The sequence below is a fragment of the Equus asinus genome, chromosome 13 (assembly GCF_041296235.1).
Source record: "Equus asinus isolate D_3611 breed Donkey chromosome 13, EquAss-T2T_v2, whole genome shotgun sequence".
NCBI lineage: Eukaryota > Metazoa > Chordata > Mammalia > Perissodactyla > Equidae > Equus > Equus asinus.
Genome location: NC_091802.1, coordinates 10,899,985 through 10,925,819, shown reverse-complemented (window position 1 = coordinate 10,925,819; position 25,835 = coordinate 10,899,985). Strand labels below are relative to the sequence as shown.

Below are 25,835 nucleotides of genomic sequence, written 5' to 3'. Positions count from 1 at the left end.
CTAATTTTGTTCCCCTGTGCTTTGGGTTTCATTCCTTCCAGCCTTCTCATCCTTATTTCTCCTGTATCATCAGCCTTTTACTATGTATTTGTAATATTTATATGTAATATTTATGTATGACACATGTGTTATATGCATATATACTTTATATGTAATATTTATGTATTACATATTATATACACAATTTTTTAATCTTAAAAAGCAAAACTAAAAGCAGCTATTCTTTCCTTTTACCCTACATCTCTCTTTAATTATCCTATTTCTCTCTTCCCTTCACAGCCTAGCTTTTTGAAAGCATGTCTCCATTTATTATTAGTGTTTTTGACTGCATTCGCGCTCCCCAGACATACCAATCTGGGCTCTGTTTCCTGCTCACTCCACTAAAATTGCTCATTGATCTCATTGCTGTCAAAACCAATGGATGCTGTTCTGTCCTAATTTTACTTGAAACATTAAACACTGACCTTTTTGTTGAAATGCCTTCTTTTCTCTGCTTCTCTGATGCTGTGTCATGTCTGCTTTCCACCTTCCTGTACATTTCTCCTTGTCATCTTGTTGGGTTACATCTGTTCACCCTTTCAGTGTTGATTTTACTCAGAGTTCTGCCCTTGATTTTCTGATCTTATTCACAACCGTGATTTCTTCTACTATCTGGTGTGCCTATCTTCTAAATCTTGATTTCTAGACCACCCTTTTCCCGAGTGCCAGACCAGTATTATACTTGGATGTCTCACTGACGCCTCAAACACAATTTGTAGTCTGCTGTATGATAGATGCTCAACAAATATTTAAGTGAAAGAATGAGTGTCTTAAATATAGGAAATTAATGGCTCTCAATTTTTACTGTGTATGTGTATATTTAACAAGTTGCTGAAATAATGTTTATTCAGAGCTTATCCTATAAGGTCATTACCTCTCCTCCTTCTTCCTGTTGTTATTTTGCTAGGTCATTGTACTTTTGTTATAGGGAAGGAGAAGAGAAAAGTTTCAGTCTGTTTTTTTTTTTGCTGTTTTTTAACAGCTCTTATTGAAATTATGGGGGGAGGATTCTCAAAGTGAAATACATGTTATCCGTGAATTTAATTTATCCACCCTCCCAATCCCTCAGTGTCATGGATAATAGGAATGGACTGTTTTTTTTTCATGGATTATATTCCCTCCTCCCCCGCTTTTTTTAATTCTGGGGAGAGGGGTTTGATTTAGTCGAAGTGTTTCTGGGAAAGGGGGAGTTGATGATATCTGTGTGTGATAGAAATAGATGAGAAACTCCTGTTCTCTTCTTGTTATCTGTTTTTTTGTAGAGCCTGGCACTGGCCAGGTGTTGTGGTGACAGGTGCTAAGAAGGGCACCCAATTTAGAGGTAAATGCTAAGGGGCCAGTGTCATTTTCAGGTGAATTATTTAATTATATACAATGGGTATCAGTTAGACATTTTAAAGTGTGCTCGCAGAAATAGAATAGCTTTTAACTTCATATGAGGTGTTGTGAATGCACTGAATCCATTATGGTGCAGTAGAAACAACTAAACTGAAGCCCGACACAAAGAGTTGGCTACATTAAAAAAATCCTCAAGTGATGCTTTTTCATTCTTTATAGTGCTTGCTCCTAACACACGCACACACCCCCAACCAGCCAAGTAACAAACAGTGCACAACTCAGAAAGAAACAATAGATAGGGCTGGGACACCTGGGGTCCGTCTCTGTCTACTGTGCCACATTTTTCTTAGTTGTGAGGTGAGGACTATATCTGTATCCCTGTGATACTGAGAGGAATAAATAAAATATTCTGAGCTCTTTAGAAAGGGAGTCAGCACGAACATTCCCTCTTTCTCTTAGAGCAGTGATTGATTATGGCTTAAATAGCCACCATTATCAACCGAGGGAGTAAGTTTTGAGTCTTGAAATAGAAATGGTTTGAAATGCAAATTTTTATGTGTAGCTACTGTTTTGACAACCAAATCATTCCTTTTTCATTTTATAGGCTCTAGAATCCAAATTAGCAGCTTGCAGGAATTTTGCAAAGGACCAAGCATCACGAAAATCCTATATTTCAGGGAACGTTAACTGTGGGGTGATGAATAGCAACGGCACAAAGTTCTCTCGATCAGGGCATACGTCTTTCTTTGACAAAGGGTAAGTCTTGGAAATTTTACATGATAATTTTTTGAGTAGTAAAGTTGCACATTATTAAGTGAGCTTATTAAAGCTATGAAAAGGTAAACTCAGTTTGATTAACCCTCCTGAAGCCTGTTCTATCATTCATATCTCAGGGGACATGAAATCCGTTGTTGTCTTCTAGTCCCCATGGAGTCTATTGCTCTGGGAACCCTGACTCTGAAGCTTCTGTCCTGGGAAGCAGACTCTTGAAAGGCAGCAGTGCTAGGCTCTAGGGCTTAAAGGTGACTGTGATGTGGTCCTTGTTCTCAAGGTGCTTAGAGGCTTCGTACACTTTCTTAGCAAATACTTGTTAAAGGTAGAAGAGAACCATTATCATGTATATGCAACCTCTGAAACAAAGCCCCTGACAGAAGATTTAAAAAAATAGGAAATCACTGGATCAAATACAGTTTGGGAGACACAACTTTTGTGTAATGTGAAGATTTTTTTGGGGAATTGAGAATTAAAAAGAAATTGTCTTAAGGTTGAAGCAGCAATACGTCCTTAATGCAAAAAAATTTCAGTTGGTACAGAGGTATATAAAGTTAAAAGTAAATGTGTTCTGTTTTCACACTATTTTTGCATCCTTGCAGTTATTCCTGGGCATATGAAATCATATTTTAATGCATCTGCTATACGCTTTTAAATATTTATGGGATTATGCTTTAAATACTGCTCTGCAACATACCTATCATGACTTATACTGCCAATATCTTTTCATGTCATACGTATTATTCTACCTTAATTTAAAAAAGAAAAAACACTCCATGGTTACATTCTTGTATAGGTATGCCTTAGTTTAGGTAACTAGGACCTGTGGTCTGGGGATGCTGACCATGTTACCCAAGGTAGCTGTTACTGAACAGCAGCTGAAGCACCATGATCCCTTGCCACTGTCTCTTCTTTGAGTTGTAGAGCCCGTTCTTTCTTATTGTCCTGCGAAAGCAATGCAGATACCACTCTAGAAATTTTCAGTTTCTTAAAGGAGCTTGTGTTCTCTGTTTCCCTCAAGAACTGTGGCGCATTTGTGGAGGACCTGATTTGGTACATAGTCCACTCTAAAAAGCTTATTGTCCATCCTTGTGGAGTGGAGTGTTCTGCTTTCTCTCTCTCTCGCTTAAGAGAATTCTACCTTGAAGTATTAAGGAGCGCATTCTAAAATACCAATATGTAAATCAGAACTTTATTTATAGACATTTCATTAAAAGCACAATCTAAAATATCAATGTATAAATCAGAACTTTATTCTAACTATTGGGGCTCCTCAAGGGGAGTAAGAATAAAATTAATTTTCCTCAGGTTTAGAAGTTTCAGGCAAACTTGAGGAGTTCTCCTTTTTATACTATAACAGTAAATGAAATAAGTAGATATTTTTACGTTAGAGATACCATTTCCCCCAAACAATACAGGGAAAGTTTAGAGGTAGTTTTCATCAGTGTTGGAAACAGTGCCCAGTATTTTTCCCTACAACTTGTAATTACCTCCAGTAGAGTAGTTGCTAGTCTCTATCTGGAATCCTATTTCTTGGTGGGTCTTGGGCACCTTATGACATGAGAACAGGTGTGAACTGTAAGTGGATAGGTCGGACAGATGCCTTTGCATGTGGAAAGTCCTAGAAGAGCCCTGCTGCAGGCGAGATAACATTGTCAGGTCAAGCTCACTGCTGCTCTCTTCCTTAGAGACCCCTGGTACAGACCACTAGAGTAGTGACTGCCCAGAGATGAACCCAGTCTTAGGTAGATGCAGAGGATTCAGTGTAAGCTAAACCAGGAGTGGGCTTTGGACACTGTGATGGAGTCCCTGTCCCCTGAGGAGCATTCTAGATGCAGGTGCTTATTCCTGCACTGAAGCTGGAAATGTGCTTCCTGATAGAAGCAGTTACAGATGATATTTAGTTTTGGTTTACATAGAGCAAACTTTTAATTGTACTGTTTCTATTAGGAATTAAATATACTTTTGTGGTCTGGCCTTTGTGCAAGGGTTTCGTTTATAGGATAAATGGATTGTATATACACACTCACATATTATGTTTGTTTGGTCACCATATACCTGAGGGTAACTCTTGTGGGTTTTACTTCCTTGCTGCTTTGCTTTGGCTCTGGCCTGCCTGGCTTTTTACCTCTGGCCTTTCTTCCTGCTGATCTATTGACTAATAAAACCAAGATGGTATGTACCAGCTGCAAAAGGAAGGGGGGAAATATCCCACTCCCAGCTCCATTATTAAATCTGGCAGGTTAAAACAAAAAATGTCAGCTCTTATGGAAGTGTAGCTTGTAGTTTCAGCGTGAGAAGAAGCATTCCATTTTAAAAAGCATTCTGCTCTAGAACTTGCCTGCCCTGCCCCTCACTCCTAAGGAGTCTGTCTGTAGGTAGCACTGTCTCTATAGTTTTACTAGTGCTCCTATGGGAGCATGGTTTGGGGGAAAGAGTTAAAGTAGTTTGTGCGCGTGTGCATGTATATGAATGTATGTGTATGCACCCCACCCTCACACCTCCCTCAAAATCTTCAGATGCCGTGAGGCCTTACCGCACAGAACAAATTGTCTTATTGTTATATGTTGCTTTATGGGATTTGAAATATTCTGTAGGTTCTGGTTATTTGAGGGCTCCTTGGAATCAGGATTTTATCTAGTCTGTGGTCACTTCTGCCAGTCCACCTAAAATATGGCCTGCTGGGCCTGCTTCCCAGGTGTTCTGTTTCCTCCAACCACTAATAGCCCTTCATATCATCATCTGAAAGGACACAAATTCATGTGTAGTACAGTCACTTGAATTCTCTCAAAAACATTTTTTCTCCCCATAGCTTTTATTTAGTTTCTTATCTATCACTTACCCTAATTTTGCAAGCCAGTCTAGTTTCTTTGGGGCTGGGTAGGTAGACATAGACTAATTTTAGGGCACAGTGTGAAAATAGTATTTGTATTACTGTTTAATGTTTTTTCCTTTTTTTTATTAGGCAAGAAAAAGTCATATTTCCCACGTTGTTCATGGGTAACTGAATTTGTTTGCTGTGCTCTTTTTCATTCTTTCTCAATCATGGTGTGTGATGGAAGACACATTAACAAGCTGGTTTTACTAACTGCATGGGGCTGATTCTGCTTTAACCAACTCCTGGCCCATGAGTGAGCTTTCGAGTTCCTCTGTAACTTGACTATATACCATTGTTATTGGTTCAGCTGTGCAAAACAAAAACAAATTAGTTGTAGTGGTCCTGGGGCGATTGTGAATAGAGGCCTGATGGCACTCTTGTTATGGAGTAGGGTACTGTAGTGATGATGCCAGGAATCTGAGGGTGGGGGTCTAGGGCTGCTGTCAGGTCCTGGGACCACATTGGACTGGCCTTTGTGGGATTGAGTTCTTGCTGTTACCCAGGTCTTGTTTTCTCACAGCAGGCACTAATGATAATGGACCCTTCCTCTGTGGGGACTCTCCCTCTGCTCTCACTCTTGTATTCCCGAGGTACATTGGAATGGTAGTTGGGGATGTGTATAAGATCTCCCTTACTTTGCAGGAATGTACATTTCAGTTTGCAGAGCCTGGGCTGGACACTAGCTGGCTGGAGCTGCACTGAGCTTCCGTTTATCCATCTCACTAGGGAGGCCCAGGGTCTGGAGTGTGTCTACCTGTTCTCCAGAATTAGCCCCAGCCCTCTCTCGTCCTTCTCTCTACCGCCCTCTCAGGTGTACTTGTCCTTGCTTCTTTGATGGATTTAGTCTCCATGCTTTATCTCTGTTGTGTTAGATTTATTGTCCTCCTGACTGACTACCTTTAAACATTCGGTGGTTCTTTTCCCCTTTTCGCTTCTGCTGCTGCCATTTTACAATTGACCTTGGTACCTTTTCTTAGCCAGATTCTCTATTTTCCAGACTCTTTCACTAGATTTTGATGGTTAAGACCATGAAATTTCATACCTTCTGGAACCTTTTTTGCATAGATGATTCCCAGATCTGGGTCTCCATCCCTGCCCGTTCTCTCTCCACTCAGCCCTGGGTTGTCCACTGGGACATTTCCCTTTGGCTCTTTTGCTGCTCCCTGAAACCAAATGTGGTGAGTATGGAGGTGTTTCTTCTCTTGGAAACCTCTCCCCACTGCGCACCTTTGCAGTTCCCTGAAGGGACGTCACCAGACTGATAATTCCACCTATAGGGTCAGCTTTCCTCTCCCTCTGGTCTTTTATTTCCCACTTCTCAACTCACAGGAGAGGTGCTAGGTGAGACCCTGGCAGGTTGTGACTCTCTTTCACTCCATTCAACCTTCAGATCAAGAATTCCCATTTCCATCCACACAGAGAAATTGCTTATCTGGTTTCTTGTTCTCCCTTTATATTCTGGATTGCACTGCTTATTTTTCCCATGAGAGCTGACCTGCATTGGGAGCACCAAAGTGGTTGCTTGCTGAGGGCTGTCAGGTGTCCTCTGACCAGAGGAGACTGGGAAAGGATAATGGCCTAGGCACCTGGAGGCAGGTTGTGGGCCCTGCTGCCCCATTGACAGGCTCATGGGGTGAGCTCGGGTGAATGGCTGGACCTTATCTTGCTTTGGTTCCTTAGCTGTATAACAATGGGGATGAACTTGACTTTCTTTAAAGATCCATCTAGCCTGAAAATGCTGGAATCTCAGTTCTAAACTTGTGTGTGGAGCCATCTTCACAGTTGCTGCTTTTGCACACCCCTGTAGAACAGGTGCCAAGTCCTTGTTGGCACCCAACAGTATTCCCTTTCTGCTGAGTTTTGGGGGCTGTCTGTAGTACAGCTTGCCCTGCCTGCTGCCATGCTCTGTGAGGCTGGGAATCTGATGTTCACATGTTCAAAGCTGAGGCCATTTCTGAGGCCTGCCTAGTTTTCCCTGAGGTTCTAGGAGAGGCAGAACTTGGACTAGCCAGACAAATGACAGATGGGGCTTATTTTATGAGGGTGGCGCTGGCGTAGAGGATATGGCTTCTGCCCCCAGCTGAGGCACAGGCATATAGCCTTGGGAGAATGGGGAGGGATGATTGAAAGTTTTCAAATGTGGTGAAGCTTAAATGTCAGACCTCCCTCAGCCCAGAAAGAAAAGGGGAGATCCCGGGTGTGCATCACTGAGGCAGGAGGAGGTACAGCAGGGAGAAGTTACTTTTGTCAGAGCCTCTCCTGTTGCTCTTGGCCTGTGGGTGGACAGCTTGCTTTGAAACTCAAAATCTACGCTCCGAGGTGAGTTTCTTCAGACACTCACTCTGTTTCTTCAGAGTAGTCAAGGGTCATTTGTCAAATCTCTCTGCATGCCTGTTGCTCTGAGAGGCTATACTCACCTCTTCAGTCAACAGTCATCGTTGTGGGGAGAGTGTCTGCATTTTTTTAAAGAACTTCTCTCCATTAGTCTATATTCAACTCCCTGGACCCCTGTGATGAGTAAGTTAGGGGGGCAGTGGTGGGCATGCGTGGTGCAGTGAGGCCCCTTGCAATTGGCTGTATCTCCCAAGTTGCTGGTGGGACACATTTTCTTAGGAAGTTTGTCGGGATGGGAGGGCTGATGTGGCTTCCTGAGAGAGGTTCCAGGCTTTGCTCTCCCTCCCTCACGGCTTCCTCGGCTGCGCTGCCAGGTGGATGGTGCTGGGTGGGGTGCTCTGCATTGCTGGGCCTGGGTGCTGGGTCCTGGCTGCAGGTGCTTGTGTTGGGCTGGGCTGGTTGCTCATGAGTCTGCAGAGATGCCTACCCATCCAGCTTTACTTGCTAAATAATTTTTAAAAGTTATTTTTCTTGCCCTTATTAAGATATTCATATATATTGTAGGAGATTTGGAAAACCATAAAAAAGTATAGTCAACAAAACTTTCCCATGTCCCAGAGGGAAAAAAATGTAATTATTGTTAAATTTTTCTTCTACAACATATATGATTTTATGTACATATATATGTGTGTGTATATGTATTCATGTGTGTAGCCCCACACATTCTAGATTTAGCTACATAGATAGCAATGTCTATATAAGGAGCAATAGTCTAGAATCTAGAATATATACCACTTTTTTTTCTTCACATCATTGAACATATACAGTTTGGTGACCTACTTCTTTTTCCATCTAGCATTAATTACATTGTGAATATTTTCCCATGTTGTTAAAGAACTCTGTGGGATATGTTTTTAATGGCTGTATATTTCATCACTTAGTTGTAGCATTATTTAGTTAGCTAGTTCCATACTGGCAGATATTTAGACCTGTTCTATGGGGAAAAAAGTCAGGGCTGTGGCTGCAGTGGCTTGTGTGCTGAAGTTGCCAAGAAGGAAGCACATAGTCTCATTAGCCCAGGACCACTGAATTCTCAGGTCTCTAACCAACTGATGCTTTCTAGGCAGCCACTCTCCCTTGGGCCGTCAGGATTCTACTGTGGGCCAGGAAGAGGAATAGTTCAGAGAGGAAATGAATTTCTTGCTGTGTGTTGAGTGATTTTAAATGACAGTCTCTCTTTCTCTCCCCCTCCCCTCCCCTTCTCTTCTCTGCTCTGGTCACCCCCACAGGGCAGTAAACGGCTTTGACCCAGCTCCTCCTCCTCCTGGTCTGGGCTCCTCGCGCCCGTCGTCGGCACCGGGTATGCTGCCTCTCAGTGTGTGAGTGCCCGGCCTCCAGGTGGGGGCTCCTGCCCCCTCCGACAACCCAGGACACCCACGCCTCACCCCTCGGTGCCTGGGCCCAGGCTGTGCCCCTCCGCCTGCCTCCCCATGGCTGGCAGAGGGCAGGCTGCATGCAGTGGCGGCTGCTGGGCCCTGCCCAGTCCCAGGACTCTGCGCGATATCAATACTGGCTATTTTCTCTTCTCGCCGTAGTGCCGTTGGTTTCACATGATTGCACTTTTGTGGGTCACAAGGTGATACATACATGTATTACTTGGTCAGTGGATGCAGAAGTACCCATTCATCGCACCTGCCTCATCGCTCCCACCCTGCTGTACTGATAGGATTTAGTTGTGTTTAGGACATTGCAGATCTTCTAGAAGTTCTCCCCCAAATCAGGTCGACGTGTGCCCTCCTCCTGAGCTTCCACTCAAGCATCTTCAGTGCTCATGATCATGTGTCCCCCCAGCCCATCCCCCACAGTTTGGGCCTGTTGCTGGTAAAGAGTCAGGAAGGTCATTGAATTAGGGAACAGTTTCTGCACCTTCTGATTTTACTTTAGCAGTTATCATTCCATAGACTTTCCTCTGAGAGCAGCGAAATGCCCGTCTGAGCCCCAAATGGCAGGAGCCTCCAGGGCCTGGGCACACACAGGGCTGGGCCTCTGTGCTGTCTCCTCCTCCTCCATGTGCCTCAGACTCGGGATGGGGGGTGGTGGCAACCTCCTCGCCAGCTTTCTGGTCCTTCAGTTAAATGACATCTTCAGAGCATTTTTGTTTTGTCTTCTGAGGGCCTGTCCAGTTGTGTTAGGAAGGGTTGAGTGGCCTGATTCCAGGAGCTGGCTGGTGCCAGCTCCTGGGGGGCAGACTGACCATAAGTGGTTGTCCCTGTGCATCCTTTGATTACTCTCATGCTGCATTTACTGTTTACATTTGTTTTATTGTACATAGGTTTGTAAACATTATTGCCTAAGATATTTGTATATAACTTGGGCTTTGTAGCTTTTATTTATTCAGAACTCATATGGCATGTTAATGACTTAAGATGGTGTCCTACTCTGGGCAGCTGTATAGGATCATCATGTGGTTAAAAAAAAGAAAATACTTCCCCTCAAAAAAATCTTTTAATGTGGAAACAATAAATTTCACAGAAAAAAAGGATTGCGATTGCTTTATTGAATTTCTGCCATCCTGTGAGAGAAGAGCTGGAGTTACAAAGCCAGGTTCAAATGTCGCTTCTGTTCTGACATGGGACATGCAGATGGACAGCAGCTGTCAAATGGGGCAATGAAAATTCAGGCAGCCTCAGGAGATGTCTGCTGCACTGAGCGAGCATTCTCATGCTGATTTTTGGTGCTGGTTTCTCCTCTTAGTGGTGATTTCCAGGAACAGCATGAGACTGGCCCAGGCCCCACTTGCGAATCTGGGAGGGAGGACCTGGACTCGGAGGGAGGCAGCTTGCGAAGTCACGGAGTGACCGCAGTGGATCCAGGAGCTGCTTCTCCAGCTGTGCTGCCTTTCTTGACATGTTGGTGTTCTGAGATTACAGGTTACGTGGGTCTGGGCTTCTCTCCTCATCCCAGGTTGATGCTAGCAAGTGATGTTTGGTAGCAAGACACAAGTGACTGGGCTTGAGGAACGTGTAAACTGGGGTCTGTACAAGCGTCTTGGCTTCTGAGCACTGATTGTGACCAAGAGCATGAATAGTGCAGTTAGTAGTTTTAAAACCGTGAGTAAATGAAAAGTAAGTGAATCAAATTCCTAAGTGAGAAACTTTAAGTAGAATACATTTTCAAAAATTCCTTTCGTCTGTTAATATGTGGGCAGTGATGTTTTCTACTTGAGGGTCCTGGAGGTTTTGTTGTAAGCTGATTCCCCGAGGGACACTGACAGTGGTATGGGTGCAGTGCTGGCCGTGCAGTTGAAAAGAAAACGCGTCTCTGACAGATGGGCAGCAACACCCGGCTTCTTTCCCAGCCATCATCGGAAGGACTGGATTAGATCGGGCCTTTAAACATTTAGCAGACCTCTTTGTTTAGGCAGGACTCCCAAAGCTAAAACATGACAAGCAGAGCTACTCTATTTAGAGCAAGGATGCGTTCTGGAGTCTTGAATCCTGTTGCTGGCTCCCCAGTGATTTCTCAGTACCTTTCCAGCTGAATACTCCTGGGATCATTTCATCCAGACAGTTCTGTCAATTGTTGTTCCATCAGTTGATGGCTGGGGAAGGGGCCCTGGTACAGGGGACCACTTGTCATTCACTGGGTGTCACCACTCCTTTGGGTCCAGGAGAGGACTGGCCAGGCCCATGAAAGGGCAGCAATATGCTGCTGGGCTTGTTTCCAGTCCCTTCAGGAGGAGAGCTCCACATAGTTTTGGTGTTTGATAGCTGCAGCAGCCCTTGGCATATGACCCCATGAAGAAGCTCATTGACTTCCCTGGCCTCATTTTCAGCTTTCTGTTTGAATCATTTGGTTCAAAATGATACTTTGTACGTGTTGAGTGGAGCCTTTGCTACCTGGCGTGAAGGTTGCTATTGTTTGTCTGTCTAGCTCAAGATTGCCTGTCAGCCGCCTGCCTCTGAGCGGGTTCTCTTCCTAGGCTGCCTGATGCCCAGGTTTGCCCGGCTCTCACGGAAACCTTCAGGAATGAGCCCTCGCCTGAACTGGGTCCCTGCATGGACGGGGCTGATCTTCCAGGTGGTGGAGGACAGCCTCTTGCCTCCAGATATTTTCATCTCACCATCCATTCCTATCTCTGGCTCCTGAAACATCTTCCTGCATGAGAGTAGGAGCCAGTGCTCCACTTTCAGTCTAGAGTGGCCAGAAACTACTCCACCAGCTAAGAGCCAGAAGCCAAAGCTGGGATTGTTGAGTCACAAGTGAGGCGTGTGAGAACTAGACATAGATGACCTGAGAGCAGGGTGAGCTGGTTTCGCCTCAGTTTACAGAAGAGAAAGTGGGCTCAGAGTTTAAGCCACTGGCCTGAGCTCACACAGCCAGTTCATAGAAGAGCCGGGATTGGAAATGAGCTTGTGTCTTTCTCTCTACTCTCCAGCTTTCCAAACTTGAGGCCTCACAGGCTTTGACTCTGTCTTGTGCCCCAGGAGGTGAGCCGACTTTGAGCGCATGGCAGTGGTGAGCTGTGGGGGCTGGCACAGCCTTTGCAGCAGGAATATGGTTCATCCACCCTTCCTCCTCTCGCAATCCTGCACTCGTTGAGTGTTGACTCTGCTTCTCTCAGAAGTTGTCCCAGAGACGCCATTGGCATCTCCTGAGAGTCAAGGTGGCGGCTGGCCCCTCCGAGGAAGGGAGGTATCCTGCGGTGGAGCCACAGCTGTAGGGAGCCCCTATAGCCAGATCTGTCCCGCCTGGCTGAAGCTGAGAGCAGCCAGCCTGGCTGCTAGTGGGACGGCCAGAAAGAGGATGGGTCCAAGCACTCAGTTGTTTTCACTGTTTGCCTAGAAGATGCTAAGAGAAGCCTTTTCTACATTCCAGCTTGTACTTTATGGATTATTTTTCTCTGTGTATTTGCCCCAAATGTTGAAACAAACTGAGAACACTAGCTTGGCCTTTAAAATATAGGTGTTAGTTGATTCTTTCCTAAAAATGGGGGCGGGGGGAGGCATCTTTGTAAATGATTTCCTAAAACTTAAAACATCTTATCTGAAAACTGGTCCCATGATTATTAAAAATATATATGGGAATATAGTAGCCCTTTTTTAATTTTAAGGGAAAACAAGAATTTGAGTAAATATTAATATAATAGACTTCCTTTGTAAGACAGTGTATGTGAAGAGGCAAACAACAAAGCTTACAGTGCTGGTTTTGGGGGACCAAGTGGGGTTTGTGCCATGTCCCTGGGGTTATGATTTGGAGTCATGCTTTGTCCTGCTGTCCATCTGCAGCCACAGGAGTTATGTTAGTGTTTCCTGCCAGCTCTGAAGCCTTTACCAAGGGAAACAGCATGCAAACTGAGCAGAAATTTAACTTGTTTACTTGTGGGTGTTTGTAATCAGGTGCCACATTTGACTGCTGCCCCCATAAAGTACGGAGATCCTGCCTGGGTCATGATTTGCAGGTGGAGGCCTGGAGGAGGGTGCTGGGCCAGCAGGCCTGGGCAGTGGGTTTTCTGGCACATGTTTGGATAAACAGTCAGATGAACGATGTCCAAATTAGCTCAGAGCCCTATTGCTCCCTGTCAGGAGATGATGGAGCTAAGAACCACTGTTTTTTGGTTCAAAAAAAGTGTTTTAACTAGGAAAAAGAATCACCAAATCACACTGTCACCTAGAATTTAGGGGACTAGGTACAATTTTACAATTATTGGTGTCACTAAATTATTCTCTTGTAAGTCTTGAATCTAACAACATGATAAACTATAAAAACTCTTCACTTTTCACTATGTTGGTAAGAACAAATAAAGTCAATTTCAATAGCAATAATATAAATGTCTGATGGTAGAGGAATGGTCAGGATGACTTATCAGCTGAACAAGATATCCTAGAGCCATTGAAACATAAGTGTGCAGCTGTGCTAATATATGGGAATGGAAATGACCAATTGAAAAAGGACACAAAGTAGATGAACATGCTAATTACAGCTTTATAAAAAAAAAATCAGAAGTGAAATTAAAAAGATACAAATAGTTTACTATTTGTGGGTTCTAAATTTTTCTGTAAAGTTGCCCAAATTCTTTTTTTTTTTTTTCCAGGGAAGATTTTCCCTGAGCTAACATCCATGCCAGTCTTCCTCTATTTTGTATGTGGGTCACCCCCACAGCATGGCCGCCAATGAATGGTGTAGGTCTGTGCCTAGGAACTGAACCCAGGCTGCCAAAGTGGAATGTGCCAAGCTCAACCACTAGGCCATAGGGCTGGCCCCCCAAATTCATTTTTTAAAAGTTGAAGCAATGAGACTGAGTTTCTTTCACTACCCAAGTTGGCATGAAGACCTGTGCCGAGAAGTCCCAAGATTTGAGCGAGTAGCACAAGGCAGGGGCTCCCTGACCTGCCAGATGACCGTGGGTCACACTTGGGAAATTTAAAATACAGATTCCCCAGAGCTCTACCCCAGCACCAGCCTAGTGGAGACAGTACTGCATTATAAGACACATTTATTTTGTGAACCATTAAGAACAATGTGCCCGTTAGAACTATGAAAATGCTTCCCATTTAGACTTTTTATATTTATTGAAAGAGCTCTTTTAGACTTCTTTAGACAGATTTTCATATCACACTTAATTCATATACAAAAAGGAAAATGTGAGTCCTAAAACATCACATTTTGATTCTGACGTTCTGAACCACGTTTTGACCCAAAGTTGTCCGTGTTTTCCCAAGCGATGTCGTCCTCTGTGCCGTGGTGAGCATTGGAGATGCAGCATTTCTGAAAAGCATATTCCATTGTTGGCTCCAGAATTTTCTTCTAAGCTGCTGATACCCAATCTGCAAGATCTGCTGCTGGGCTTTATTGACCTTACCAGGAAGAGTCAGGCAATGACAACCACACCACAGCTGCCACCTGCTGACAGCAGTTGTGAGATGCACGAGTTTACACGTGTGAGCACATGGGCGTCTTAGTGTCGGGGCAGTATGGTACTTGGAAGGAGGCAGCGCTCTGCTTGGATGTTTCAGTCAGACCCAGTGTTTAATCATCTCCTTATGTCAGATTACATCTTGAATAAGCTTCGTGACATCCAGTCAGTGGGGATGGAGTCCATTATTGGGCTACTTTGAAAAAATAAACAGACCTCTCTGCCATAATGAATCAATGTTAATTTCTTGTCTCAGTAAGGGTGAAGGACGTGGTCACACTTTCTGCATATGGTACATAGGTACTGAAATTACAGTTAACATTGTCTTTGAAAATTGGCATCATCCTCTCAATATACCCTTATCGATAGTTTCATATTAGATTTCCAACAAGAATCATATGAGACGCCTCACGTGGTTTGCTAGATTCCCGAATGACAGGTGGCTACACAAGGAACTGGACTGCCCTGTATGGTCCTGACAGCTGGCACAGGACATAGCATTCTAGCAAACACCCTGAATTTGGGAAAGCTCTTGGTGTCCCTCTGGGAGGGACAACAACTAGGAAGCCTTTGTGGATGGGGACTCCCTTTGGGTCTCAGCCACAGGCTTCACTCTCAGACCTGCCTGGAACCAGGAGGAGAGGAGCCATCTTCTCTACTTTCTTAAGATTCCAACCTATGGCCTTTTCTGGCTTGATTTTTTTTTTTGAGGCGGTGGGGGTGGGGCAGGAAGTGATGCTTCCTGGAATTTGACAACTGTGACCTCTTTTCTTCCCCAGTCTCCACACAGACAGCTCTGTGTCCTGGCAACATTGGCTTTAGGAGGAAGGGGCCATGGGTCATTTATACCCAGAGGCATAGGGAGAGCTGGCTGTGAGAACAGTTACGTCTTTCAGCTCATGCTTCATCTTAGTTGAGGTTTCCAGGGATGGGGAAAATTGGTGACAGAAAGGAAATGTGACAGAGCTCTAGTCTTTCTGATGTCAGGGTTTCAGGAGTATGTCCTCAAGCCAGTCAGGCCTAATAGGTGTGTTACCCTTACCCAAGCAATTTAAAATAATTCTTTGGAATGTCTGCATTAAAAGGAGTGCCTATCATATACCAAGGCCAGACTGAGCATTTAAAGTATACATGTCAGCTCCGAGTTAAAACCCAACAGAGCCTCATCTCATCTAAACTTCATTTCAACGAAGGACAAGGCTTCCCCAAGTCTGGCCTGAATTCCTCCTCACGATGGACCACACTCCTGCTGGGTGGAAGCTAGCTGGCTTGAGTCTTTGACACACTCAAAGCCCATAAACCATCTTCCTGGTGCTTTAAATACCCAAGAAAGGTTTTATGAAGTACCTTGCCTTAGGCTACAGAAGTGGTGGTTTGTTTCCTGGAGGAGGGTTCCTTCTAGTTAGCATCTTTGTGGAATCATGTAGATTATATGATTCTCCTGATAGGCTGAGTTGTTGGGAAACTGACATTAACACCAGTTAAACCAGCCAGCAGAGAAGAATTCTTTTTGAGAAAAACGAGCCTCTGAATTCCACAAATACCTGGACTAAGATATTGAGAACAAGGATGAGGACACAGGTGAAACACCGTGACTACGACTTGCCATCTCCTGGGTAGTGACTCTGGAGAAAGGGAGCATGGTTGCCCATCTTTTGCGTCCCCACCACTGCCGAACAGCTTGGGTATATACCTTATACCACCGGAACCAGCCTAACCTGAGACTCACGGAATAAAAACCCTCAGCGTTCTTTACGTGATTTTGTGTTCCCTTAAGTATTTCTCTGCAGCCCATTCTAGTTGGTCTCACCACTGAATCCTTCCCACAGCCTTTTCAATGCACATCCTGCCCGAAAATGTAGTCAGCAACTTCTTGGACCTCTTAACATGCTCTAATCCGGTAAGGACCTTCATTGGTTGGTGACCAAAAACCTCCTAAAAGCTTTATCCTGTGGCTCTAAATTGCTCCCTTCTTCCAGTAACAGTTGAGTCTCCAGCCCCAGTCCAGTGGCCCTTTCCTTCCAGATACTTCTACACACCGTGAGGCCACTGGTGAGAACAGGACTTGTAGCCAAGACTGCCCAGAGAATTAGCCCATCATCTGACAGTTTCTGGGAGCGCAGCACCCTCAGAAGAGGTGGGCCTGGCTGCCTGCATTTGCAGTCTGTGTAGCTCCCAACCTCCAATCAGATCACAGATGGGGAATCGAGAACAGAAGCTGAGAAAACAGATTCCATGTTTACATGATTATTCTTGTTTATTGAGGTCTGTTTATTCTCAACGGGTGCTTTTTCCTCCAAGTAAATAGAGCAGGCGTAAATATCTATAATGAATAAATTTATTGTCTTACAAAAATCATTGTCTAGAAATATGGGAATACAAGAAAAGATATTTGCAGTCAGGTGTCTGGTGGTCAACAGCCAGTACAATTCATAAGGGGGAAAAAAATCAAAGATTCCAAACCCACATGACAAATTCTTCCTAACAGATGTTAAAGCTTTTAACCCAAAAGGTTTGTGTTTTCAAGCACGTTGCAGAGGATCAAGGATTTATAATTAACACTGATTCATTGTCACTGAATGTTTATAATACCACTTTGACTAGAGAGGTACATGATATGAAGCACAGTCAAAACTTAATACATTAAATTGTTACAGAGGCAAATAATATATTGAACATTGTCTTAGTACTGTAGTGTCTAAGGCACTTTCTGTAATGTCAGTTTGCTTAACTATCAACCAAAAACAGAATGCTAAATGTTCACTGTAATACTGTCCAAAGGGAAGGGAAAAAGAGAAATGAAAAAGGATTCACATCCACTGGCATGTCAACATTCAGGCAGATGGCATCCATTCTTGAGGTGCGGTAAACCTCACTGACAAACTTGGAACAAGTCTCGGACACAAAACCAATATTCCCATTTTGGGCTCAAAGCAGCGGCTGAATTTGCAAGGTCAGCATGAAAGCCTGGCTGGCGTGGGAGGGCCTTCCACTAACTCCTGCTTAGGGGCCTGCAGCTGCTTGCTCCTGAAGCGAGGAGGAGTACACTGGCAAAGCCAGAGGGTTCAGGAGACCATCCAGAAGTCAACATGACGGCTGCCACCCGGGGCAGGAGGGGCCTCAGCTGCATCATGGCCACTATCCATCCTAGGCGCAGACCAGCCCTGGCCAAGGACAGTTCATTGAAGAGATGTGGGGACATCACCAACTTAAGGGAGATGGGCGTGGTAACCCCAAATGGATGCTGCTTCCCCCAATCCAACCCACCCCTCCTAATCTTTCCAAAGTCCCTTTCACAGTTTGCTCACTGAAATAGTGTTGATCATTATTAGAAGGAAATGAGAGATACAAGTGCAGTTTAGGTTCCACAATGTTCTAGGAGACTTGATGTGGCTGAGGAGTCAGGGGCCACATGAACACAGAACTAAGTTACCTGTCTGTATGACAGAGAGCATGCAGAGCAACTGAGCAACAACCACAGGGCTGCCCCAATAACCCAGCGACTGGCAACGAGGGTCTGGAGTTTGTTTGAAAAAGGGTTCTCTTCTTAACATGTATTATAAAATGGTCTCTTGATGAATATATGGAAAATAGATGCAATGATGAGGCAATCTGTTTAATATGTGTGTTTTGTGTATGTATATATATAAAAAGGGGAGCAATTGTACCTAAATCTGAAGCAGGATACAGTATGTGTAGGCTGGAAAGCCTTAAGACACAGTTGATCTTTCAGTAAGGAATCCCGAAGCTTGCCAATTTCCTAAATCTGTAGGAGGCCTCCAGGCAGGCTGGCGCGGCGTGAGTTCCTGCATGTCCCACTGTATCGCCTCCACTGGCCTCCCATGACGTTACTCTGACTGGGGCGGTTGCGTCTCATTGACGTCACTGGTTTTACTTTCTGTGTCATCATCTGACAGCTCCAGGGAGGCCCCCTCAATGTGCAGCTGGCGCCGGCCAGATCGGCTTGAAGAGAAGCTGATTGGGCCACCTCGCCTGGAGGGAACAGAAAGTAGATGTGTTGGTAAATACACAAAAACGTGGCTGTCAAGTTGTTCAACCACCTGATATGACTCCAGACTTCCAGATCTGCCCCTTCCCCAGGACACATGACCTTGGGTGGGTGCGCGGTCAGGAAAGGCCCTGCGCTTCATCCACCTCAAGTGGATGGCTTGACTCAACTTACAGCTGTGAGAGAGAAACGGTCAGTAAGACGGATTACGGTGAAGCTCTCCCTGCTAACCAAGGGCCAGCACTGCTGTGAGGGCAGACAGGCGCTTGGGCCATGTAAGGTCTCTGTTGCACATTTGTACTTTTTTTTTACAACCCTTAATGCTGTACAAAAGCAGTGCACAGACAGCATTTGGCCCGTGGGGCACAGTTTGCCGACCCTTGTGCTAACCTGTCCTGGGGAGAAACTTGAGCTTTAGCTCTCACGTGTTCTGCCCTCTCCCTGGCGCACGTCAGATCCAGCATGGAGCTGAGGACTGGAGGAGGGCTGGTGGCGTCAGGTCCCGTGAGGAGCTCCTGATCCTGACCTCTCCTCACTGTGGACATCGGAACATGCACAGACACTTGACCTGGCTCTCTAGCCTCGTGCTATGTATTCGCATAGTCCACTAGTGAATGGCAAAGAAAATGAGTGGGCCCATTCCTCTTCTCTTCTCCTCAAGATCTACTAAAGGTCAGAAATCCTGAACGGATACACAGGAGAGGTGATTCAAGAGCAGAAACGAGAAGCTGTACATGAATCTAAGTAAACAACTTCAGAAAAAGTCAAACTTAAGCCTACAAATGTGGCTGTCTTTGCAAGCTTTGGGTGTGGACTCTGTGAGACCCTGCGCCTCTCACAGAAGTCCGTGGGGTCACTCACCTCAGCCGGTTCTTCAGAGTGCTGACCTCACGGCTCAGGCCCTCGTTGGCCTCAGTGGCATCATCCAGTTCCCGCTGGAGTTTACGGCGAGATGCGTTGGCACGTGTAGCTTCTTCTTCTGCTTCCTCCAGCTGCCGTTTAAGCTGCTTCATCCTGGCGTTGGCCTTCTCCATCTTGGGCAAGTTACACGAACCAAGTCAAAACCAAACTGGTGAATCCAGATTCAGCACCACCGCGCCCTGAGAGTGTCAGCACAGCTCTCTGCCCCATCAGCCATGTGAGCACACGCATGTGTGTACACACACAGGCACATGTATACATGTGTGTGCATTTAAACACAAAGACTAGGCGCTAGTCTAAGGCCTTTTTGGTCGGCCTGCCATTCTCAGCAAAGCCCGTGTCTACAGAGCAAAGGAAATTTTTTAAAAACTTTAAACCCGTATTTTCACCCATGAGCTTTGCAGAAAAATGATAGTTTAGTATCTTCACATGAGTGACCTATGGGATTGTGAAAGGGAATTGCTATTTCTACCAAATACAGAAGAGCCAACGATGTGGACAATCTCTAGCCCCAGGAGATGGACATTCACTTGTACAAGTCCTTTCAGTATGTGTGTTTCAGACGTTATATTTTGATTCAAGTACAAAGCCACTCTGGAAGACCGTGGGAAGTCAGCCTCCCCACTGGTTCATTCACTCCTGAGCCATACAGAGACTGGCCAGCGCCTGCAGGTCCAGCTCACGTCCACCCAGAACTGCCCTCAGTGCTGCTAGGCCCTCAGGGTGGGGGTTGGGAGAGAAGGCCGAGGTGTCTGAATGGAGCAGGGGAAGAAAGGGGAAGAGTGTGGGCTGAAGGCAGGGGAATCCCCAGCTCTGTCCACCTTCCCTCTCAGCGTCTGCAGCAGCAAATCTCATCATGGCCGAGGGGAGAGAGCGGTGGGAGAGCACAGCCACCCAGGCTGCGGTCACTGCAGACCTGACCACAGGTCAGAGTCCTGTTAAGACAGTCCCTTGATACTTAGAAGAATGCCTGGGTGCTGACAAGGAAGGCCACTCGGGTCCTGCAGGCAGTACATTTGTTTTCTAGTCAACATCTCCTGCCCTCACCCCTCCATCCAGCCAACAGTCAGTGACTGCCAACTATGCCCAGGAAGTGTTCTAGGCATTCAAGAGATGACAGTGAAACAGGAAGAAATCTGTGCACTCGTGCAGCGTACGTTCCAGTGGAGGAAACAGATGATAACGTTAAGGCTAAGTTCAGGCCGCATACTTCAAAGCCCTCCTGATGTGCTCTTGCCCACCCCTCCTCTCTGTGTGTCTGGCACACTGGGAGAACCCTGTGGGCCGGGGCCGTGTCCTAATCACGAGTGCCTGGCGGGAACAAGGAACAGCATGTCTGCTGAAATATCAGAATTAAGAGTTTCAAATAGTGTTTTCTTAATTTAGCTCGTCAAATGGTAACACTTGGCTTACTTGGCGTCACTCTCCTTGCTAAAGCATTTCTGAAGTGGAAGACACGTTCATCCTGCCCTGTTTTCTTCCCTTACCTGTTCTTTATACTGATCTGCATGTCGACGTTCATCTTCAACCTGCATGAAGATTTCCTTCAGCTTCTTCTCGGTACGACGGACTAGTTTGTTGGCAGCTGCTCGTTCCCTGTGAAAATGATCAATACACTAGTTTTTGCAGTTCTTGAAATGGTAGTTTGAATGGGGAATGTATTTTTTAAAGTCCTTTTCTCTGGAAGATAACATATGTTGGGGGGCTTTCAAGGACCTCTCCGACCAGAAAAACGTCATCATTAATATGGCCCAGAAACTTCTCCCTTCTGGTCAAAATATGGATTGCCTTCAATGCATTCTAATGCTGATGGGTACAGAAAGCACATTATTCCTTTGCATGTAGATATTAATCACTTTATTCAATGCTCCTCTGAAGATTAAATGTTCCATACAAGTTACCTGTCACTCATATTGAGTGCAGACTTTTTTTGAAGACAAAAACTTTAGCTGATTATTCTAATCACTTAAACTTTTAGCCTGGAAAACAAAACAAAACAAAGACCCAATTTATTAAGTGACTGTTTCAATTCAGAATTACTGACTACCTACTATGATGCTAGGGGCTATAGCAGCTAACATTGAAAAACAAATTAAAAATCCACCCACATTCTTGAGTTAGAAGTCAAACAAATCACCATGTTTCTAGACAGGCCTATATTGTCCCATAAGGAGGAGAGGTAACTTATTTGGAGAGCTCCATGGAAAATAGAAAAAGTTCTTTTGTTCCTCAACAAATGTTATGTAAAAATGGATAGCTGATGGAGTCAGATGGAGTCAGCTGAAAGGGCGAGTGATGTTAATTACAATAACAGCAAACAAGCCCTTCATTGTTTCATGTGAGTGTAGTGGAGCCCAAAGAGCGGAGTGGGAGGTGCAGGAGGCTGCGCAGGGAGGATGTGCTCTGTGCATGGGCTCTGCAGTTCTGGGCCCCAAGCTCCCCAACAAGTGGGTGAATGTGAGGGTCTGCTCTCTGGCAGTCTATGAGTCTGTGACTCTGATTGCTTTGTAAATGCCTGCCAAGAGATGTACCGTATTGTGCAGTTCCTCATTAATTTCAGAATGGTTTACTACAACAGAATGGAAACTCTTAAGCAATCTGCCTATGGGAGAAGGAAAGCTTTTATTTTTGTCATTGCTTTTCTTCTCTGCCAACAAATTGTAGCATTTCACATGCTGCCACCAACTTGGGAAATCAACTTTGGGTAGAGATATAAACTATGGCACCTAGGAAGTCATGGGGCTCAGTATGATTAGCCCTCAGCTGAGTCCAGGAAGAGCTGACCAGTGAGCCCAGGCTTCCCTGAGGGTTCACACCACCTTCTGTCTTCCACTCTGGTTACGGGTGTCCTTGTCACCTCTTCCCAGGCCATGGGAGCTCCCACAGGGCGAGGGGAGTGTGTCTTGTCTCTGACTCACAGGCCGAGCCTGGACCTGGGCTGTAGCAGAGACAATAAGTTTTGGTTTACGGCCGCAAAAACCTTACTTGGCTTCCTGCTCAAGCTGCTCCTCCAGCTGCCCAATCTTGGCTTCCAGGGCCGAGATGGTGGCCTTGAACTTGGACTTGACGGCACCCTCTAGCTCCTGCAGCTTGGCCTTCAGCTCCTTGTTCTGCCGCTCCAGCTGCTGGCGCGAATTGTCGCTCTTCTGGGCTGCACTGCGCTCGGCTGCTAGTTCTGCATTCAGTGTGTCCACCTGGGGAGGAGAGACAAGTTTAGTCACTCGTGCCAGAGGGGCCGCACAGCCCTTCCCAGGTCGGGGCTGCTGCGTGGGCCACCTGCAGTGTGGTCTTGCGGAAGCGGTCGTTGAGCAGCTCCATGTTGCTCTGCTCCTCTTCAAGCTCCTCCTCCAGCTGTGCGATTCGTGCCTCCAGACGCCGCTTCTCATCCAGCAGAGCAGACCTGGCCAGGGCGAGGAGGAGACAGCTCAATACGAGGCCTACACAACAGGGGGAAACTCAGGGGGGGCTCCTCCACCCACCCTGCTGCTAGAAACTGAGCATCCGTCTTGATTTTTCTCCTTCCCCTGTACCCATCCCCCAGTCTGTCAACCAATCCTAGTGATTACACTTCTAAACATGCCACCCACTTCTCTCCAACCCCACGCCTGCACCCAAGTCCAGGTCTCATCATCTCTCGCCTGGACCACTGTGGCAGCCTTCCACTGATGTCCCTGCTGCCTCTCCATCTGTTCTCCACACACGCAGCCAGCGTCAGCTTTCAGAAGTGCAAAAAGATCCTGACTTGCCAGGATCGTTCCCTAGCTTAAACTATAAAGGTGTTTCAGTGCGTTGAGAGAAAAGCCCCACTCCTTATCATGGCATGCTAGAAGATGACCATGAGGAATCTTCAGTATGCTAATTAAATGGGGAAAGCAACTTCTTAACTGGAAAAAAGATGACTTTTAATGAAAAATGCATTCAGAGAAAGGTAGGTCTAAGGAATCTGCTTGCCAAACCTAATGAATTTGAAAGTGAAGATGTGCACTGCAAGGCTGTGCAGTCTTCGGAAACCAGGTTAGTTACAAATGTATTTCCTTCACACCTATAGTGGCCATTGACTGGCACAGTGGTGTGTGACCTGCCTGGGTCGCCCAACCAGCCAGTGGCCGAGGCAGTGTGGAGGGTCAGCATCTTGTGCTTATCTCTCCAGACTTTGAACAGATGAGCGAACTGACTACTGACTCCTAGATGCCAGATGACTCAATGGCCTTCTCAGTGTAGTGAGTGTGCCCAAGGGGAATGAACCACAGGTGCCTGAGAGGACCAGTGGGGCCACCACTGATTTCGAGATGCCTGCCCCTTCCCACCTGCTGCCAGGAGACTCACTTGCCAGAAGCGCTGTTGGCGATCTCATCAGCCAGCTCATCTCTCTCCTGCTCAGCGTGTCGGCGGGCTCGCTCAGATGAGGCCAGTTCCTAAATAAATTTAGACTGTGATTTAAGCTCTGGATATTAACAGTTTCCTCAAGTGTGAAATCTAACAATGCCTGTAGGCTGCAGCCACCATGCTCCAGGCACCCCGTGTGTGCTTCAAGTTGCAATCAGAGTTGGGGAACTAAGCTGGCAAGTTTGCTGAAGAGAATCTGTTTGGGTGCAGGTCAGCCAAGTGCTGTGCTATGTCAACGTCTTTATACAAAAATGTCCACGGAGGGAAGTCCTAGTCTTTGTAAGGGCTTTTACTGTCACTTTCAATGTAAGAGGCAGCTCCATGCCTTAGAAAGTTGCTGTTTCTTAACCATAACCTGAACACAAACTTTATGCAAACCGAGCACTACAGCAATTCGTGGTCTTGAAGTATCTTTCACGTATACATACAAGGGCTATAGTTTGGAGATCAAGTGTGCACCAGCTGGACAAACACTGAGTATCAAGGCACCAGAAAACAAGGCAGTTGTGCAGTGCAACAAGGACCCAGCTCAGAGGGGAGAGGGTGGGTGAGGGCGGCCTCGGGAGCTCAGTGCTTCGGAGAGCTGGGCCTCTGCAGTGAGCAGAGACGATGGGAGCCCCGGCTGACCAGGCTGCTGCGGTTCTGTAGAGGACGCTCGGAGAACTGGGCAGGGCAGGGGGATGGCCCTGTGCCCACCAGCTCTCTGGATGAAGACCTGCCTGATGGCTGCTTTTCTACAAATTTCCTTTGAAAGAAGATTTGCCACAGGAAAGATTCAGGGCACATTTCTCACCCCAACGGAGTAAAGACTGAGATCATATTCTCACAAGTTGAGAGCAGCATGACCTCCCTTATTTTATGGATGAGGAAACTGAGGCCCACTTGGAATAGTGACTTGCCCAACGTCCCAAGGTTTGTCAGCAACAGAAACTCAGGGTTCTGTCTGTCCGGGGCCTCTTCCCACCAGCTGCCCCTGCCGAAAGATGCCACATTTGGCAAGAACACAACGTGCAGACGCCTGAGGAGCTGGCTACCTAACAGGACTTCGCGTGCGCACTCTGCATGCGCACCTGCCTCTTATGTGCGCGTGCAGGGTGCAGGTCCTCTGGAAGGCACACAGAATCCTAACATGGGAACAGGGTGAGAGTCCAGCATGGGACGGTGGCAGGCACAATACTCTGGGCCTGACCCAAGGGCCTCTGACTAACAAATGCAGCGTAAGCATCAGCTCTACCATCTGGCCTCTGGTATTCCATCCTCTTGGGCCCAGCAAGGGCTCCTGTCCAGTGGCTGAGTGTGCTGCAGGCAGGCTGAGGGCCTGAGGGGAGAAAGGAGAGGACTCTGGGGCCTATAATAAGCCAGATGAACAAAGGCGTCTGAGGGAAGGAAAAACAGAGAAGAGAAGAAAGGGCAGGGCTAGCGTTCCAGATCAGTCTCTCCTCCTCAATGCAATGATCCCTCCCCTGAAGGTCTGAAATTAATACTTTCAGCTTTCTGAAAAAACAGAGCGCCCAGCTGCAGGGAGTACGTGGTACTTAGGCAACATCCCAGGAGCACTCCAGGAGGCAGGCTTCCAGGGCCTCATCACCTGTGGGGATGTCACTGATCAACTCTATGATGAACTACATAGATCTTGGACATTCTGCTCCACTGATGAACACAGATTCTTTTTAAGCATGCATGGAACATTTATAAAGACTGACCACGTTCTAGGCCCTAGAGCTGCTCTGCTCTCCACATTCTTCAACCACAATGCAATAAAACTAGAAATCAATTAAATAAAATAAACAAATGTACATTTGGAAATTTAAACATTTTAAAATCACTCATGAGATAAAGAAGAAACCATGACAGAAATTAGAAAAATTTAGAATTAAATAGCAAAAGCATGCCATATCAAATTTTGTGGGATACAGTAAAAAGAGTACTTAGGAATTTATAGTGTTCTATGAATATATTAGACAAGAGGAAAGCCTGAAAATTAATGAGTTAAGTGTCTAACTCAAGAAATCCAAAAAAAAAAATCCAAGTGAAACGAAGACAAGCAAAAATCAGTGAGAGAGAAAACAAGGATGAAACCCAAAAGCTGGCTCTCAGGGTCATCTCAGGATCTGCTCAGTGGTTACTGATCTGGTTTTTAGCTCCTTCTTTATTCCTGACACCTAAAGTTTCCTTTTCTTTCTTGTAAGCTCAACTTCGCGTTCGTCATTGTCTTTGGTAACATTTTATCCAGCGTTTCTAGG

The 25,835-nt window shown here is 45.8% G+C and overlaps 2 protein-coding genes across 21 annotated transcripts in view; one reads left to right on the top strand and one right to left on the bottom strand.

The window, feature by feature from the left end:
* Positions 1 to 25,835, top strand: part of NDEL1 (nudE neurodevelopment protein 1 like 1) — an 85,182-nt gene that overhangs the window by 39,500 nt on the left and 19,847 nt on the right. For 3 of the 7 annotated variants that reach the window (XM_044745267.2, XM_070482350.1, XM_044745266.2), the window contains exon 8: positions 1,982 to 2,133. In XM_044745267.2, the coding sequence (XP_044601202.2) occupies positions 1,982 to 2,133 (152 nt within the window). Of the gene's footprint in view, positions 1 to 1,981; positions 2,134 to 5,113; positions 5,149 to 8,649; positions 9,906 to 25,835 lie in introns of those variants that run through there. The other 4 variants (XM_014864124.3, XM_070482352.1, XM_014864122.3 and 1 more) reach the window with 4 other exon arrangements.
* MYH10 (myosin heavy chain 10) overlaps positions 16,515 to 25,835 on the bottom strand; it is a 145,250-nt gene continuing 135,929 nt past the window's right edge. For all 14 annotated transcript variants that reach the window (XM_014864117.3, XM_014864114.3, XM_014864113.3 and 11 more), the window contains 6 exons: positions 23,533 to 23,621; positions 22,483 to 22,606; positions 22,192 to 22,400; positions 20,694 to 20,802; positions 19,147 to 19,319; positions 16,515 to 18,269 (listed from right to left, as the gene is read on the bottom strand). In XM_014864117.3, the coding sequence (XP_014719603.3) occupies positions 18,125 to 18,269; positions 19,147 to 19,319; positions 20,694 to 20,802; positions 22,192 to 22,400; positions 22,483 to 22,606; positions 23,533 to 23,621 (849 nt within the window). In that variant the 3' untranslated portion in view covers positions 16,515 to 18,124. The remainder of the gene's footprint in view (positions 18,270 to 19,146; positions 19,320 to 20,693; positions 20,803 to 22,191; positions 22,401 to 22,482; positions 22,607 to 23,532; positions 23,622 to 25,835) is intronic.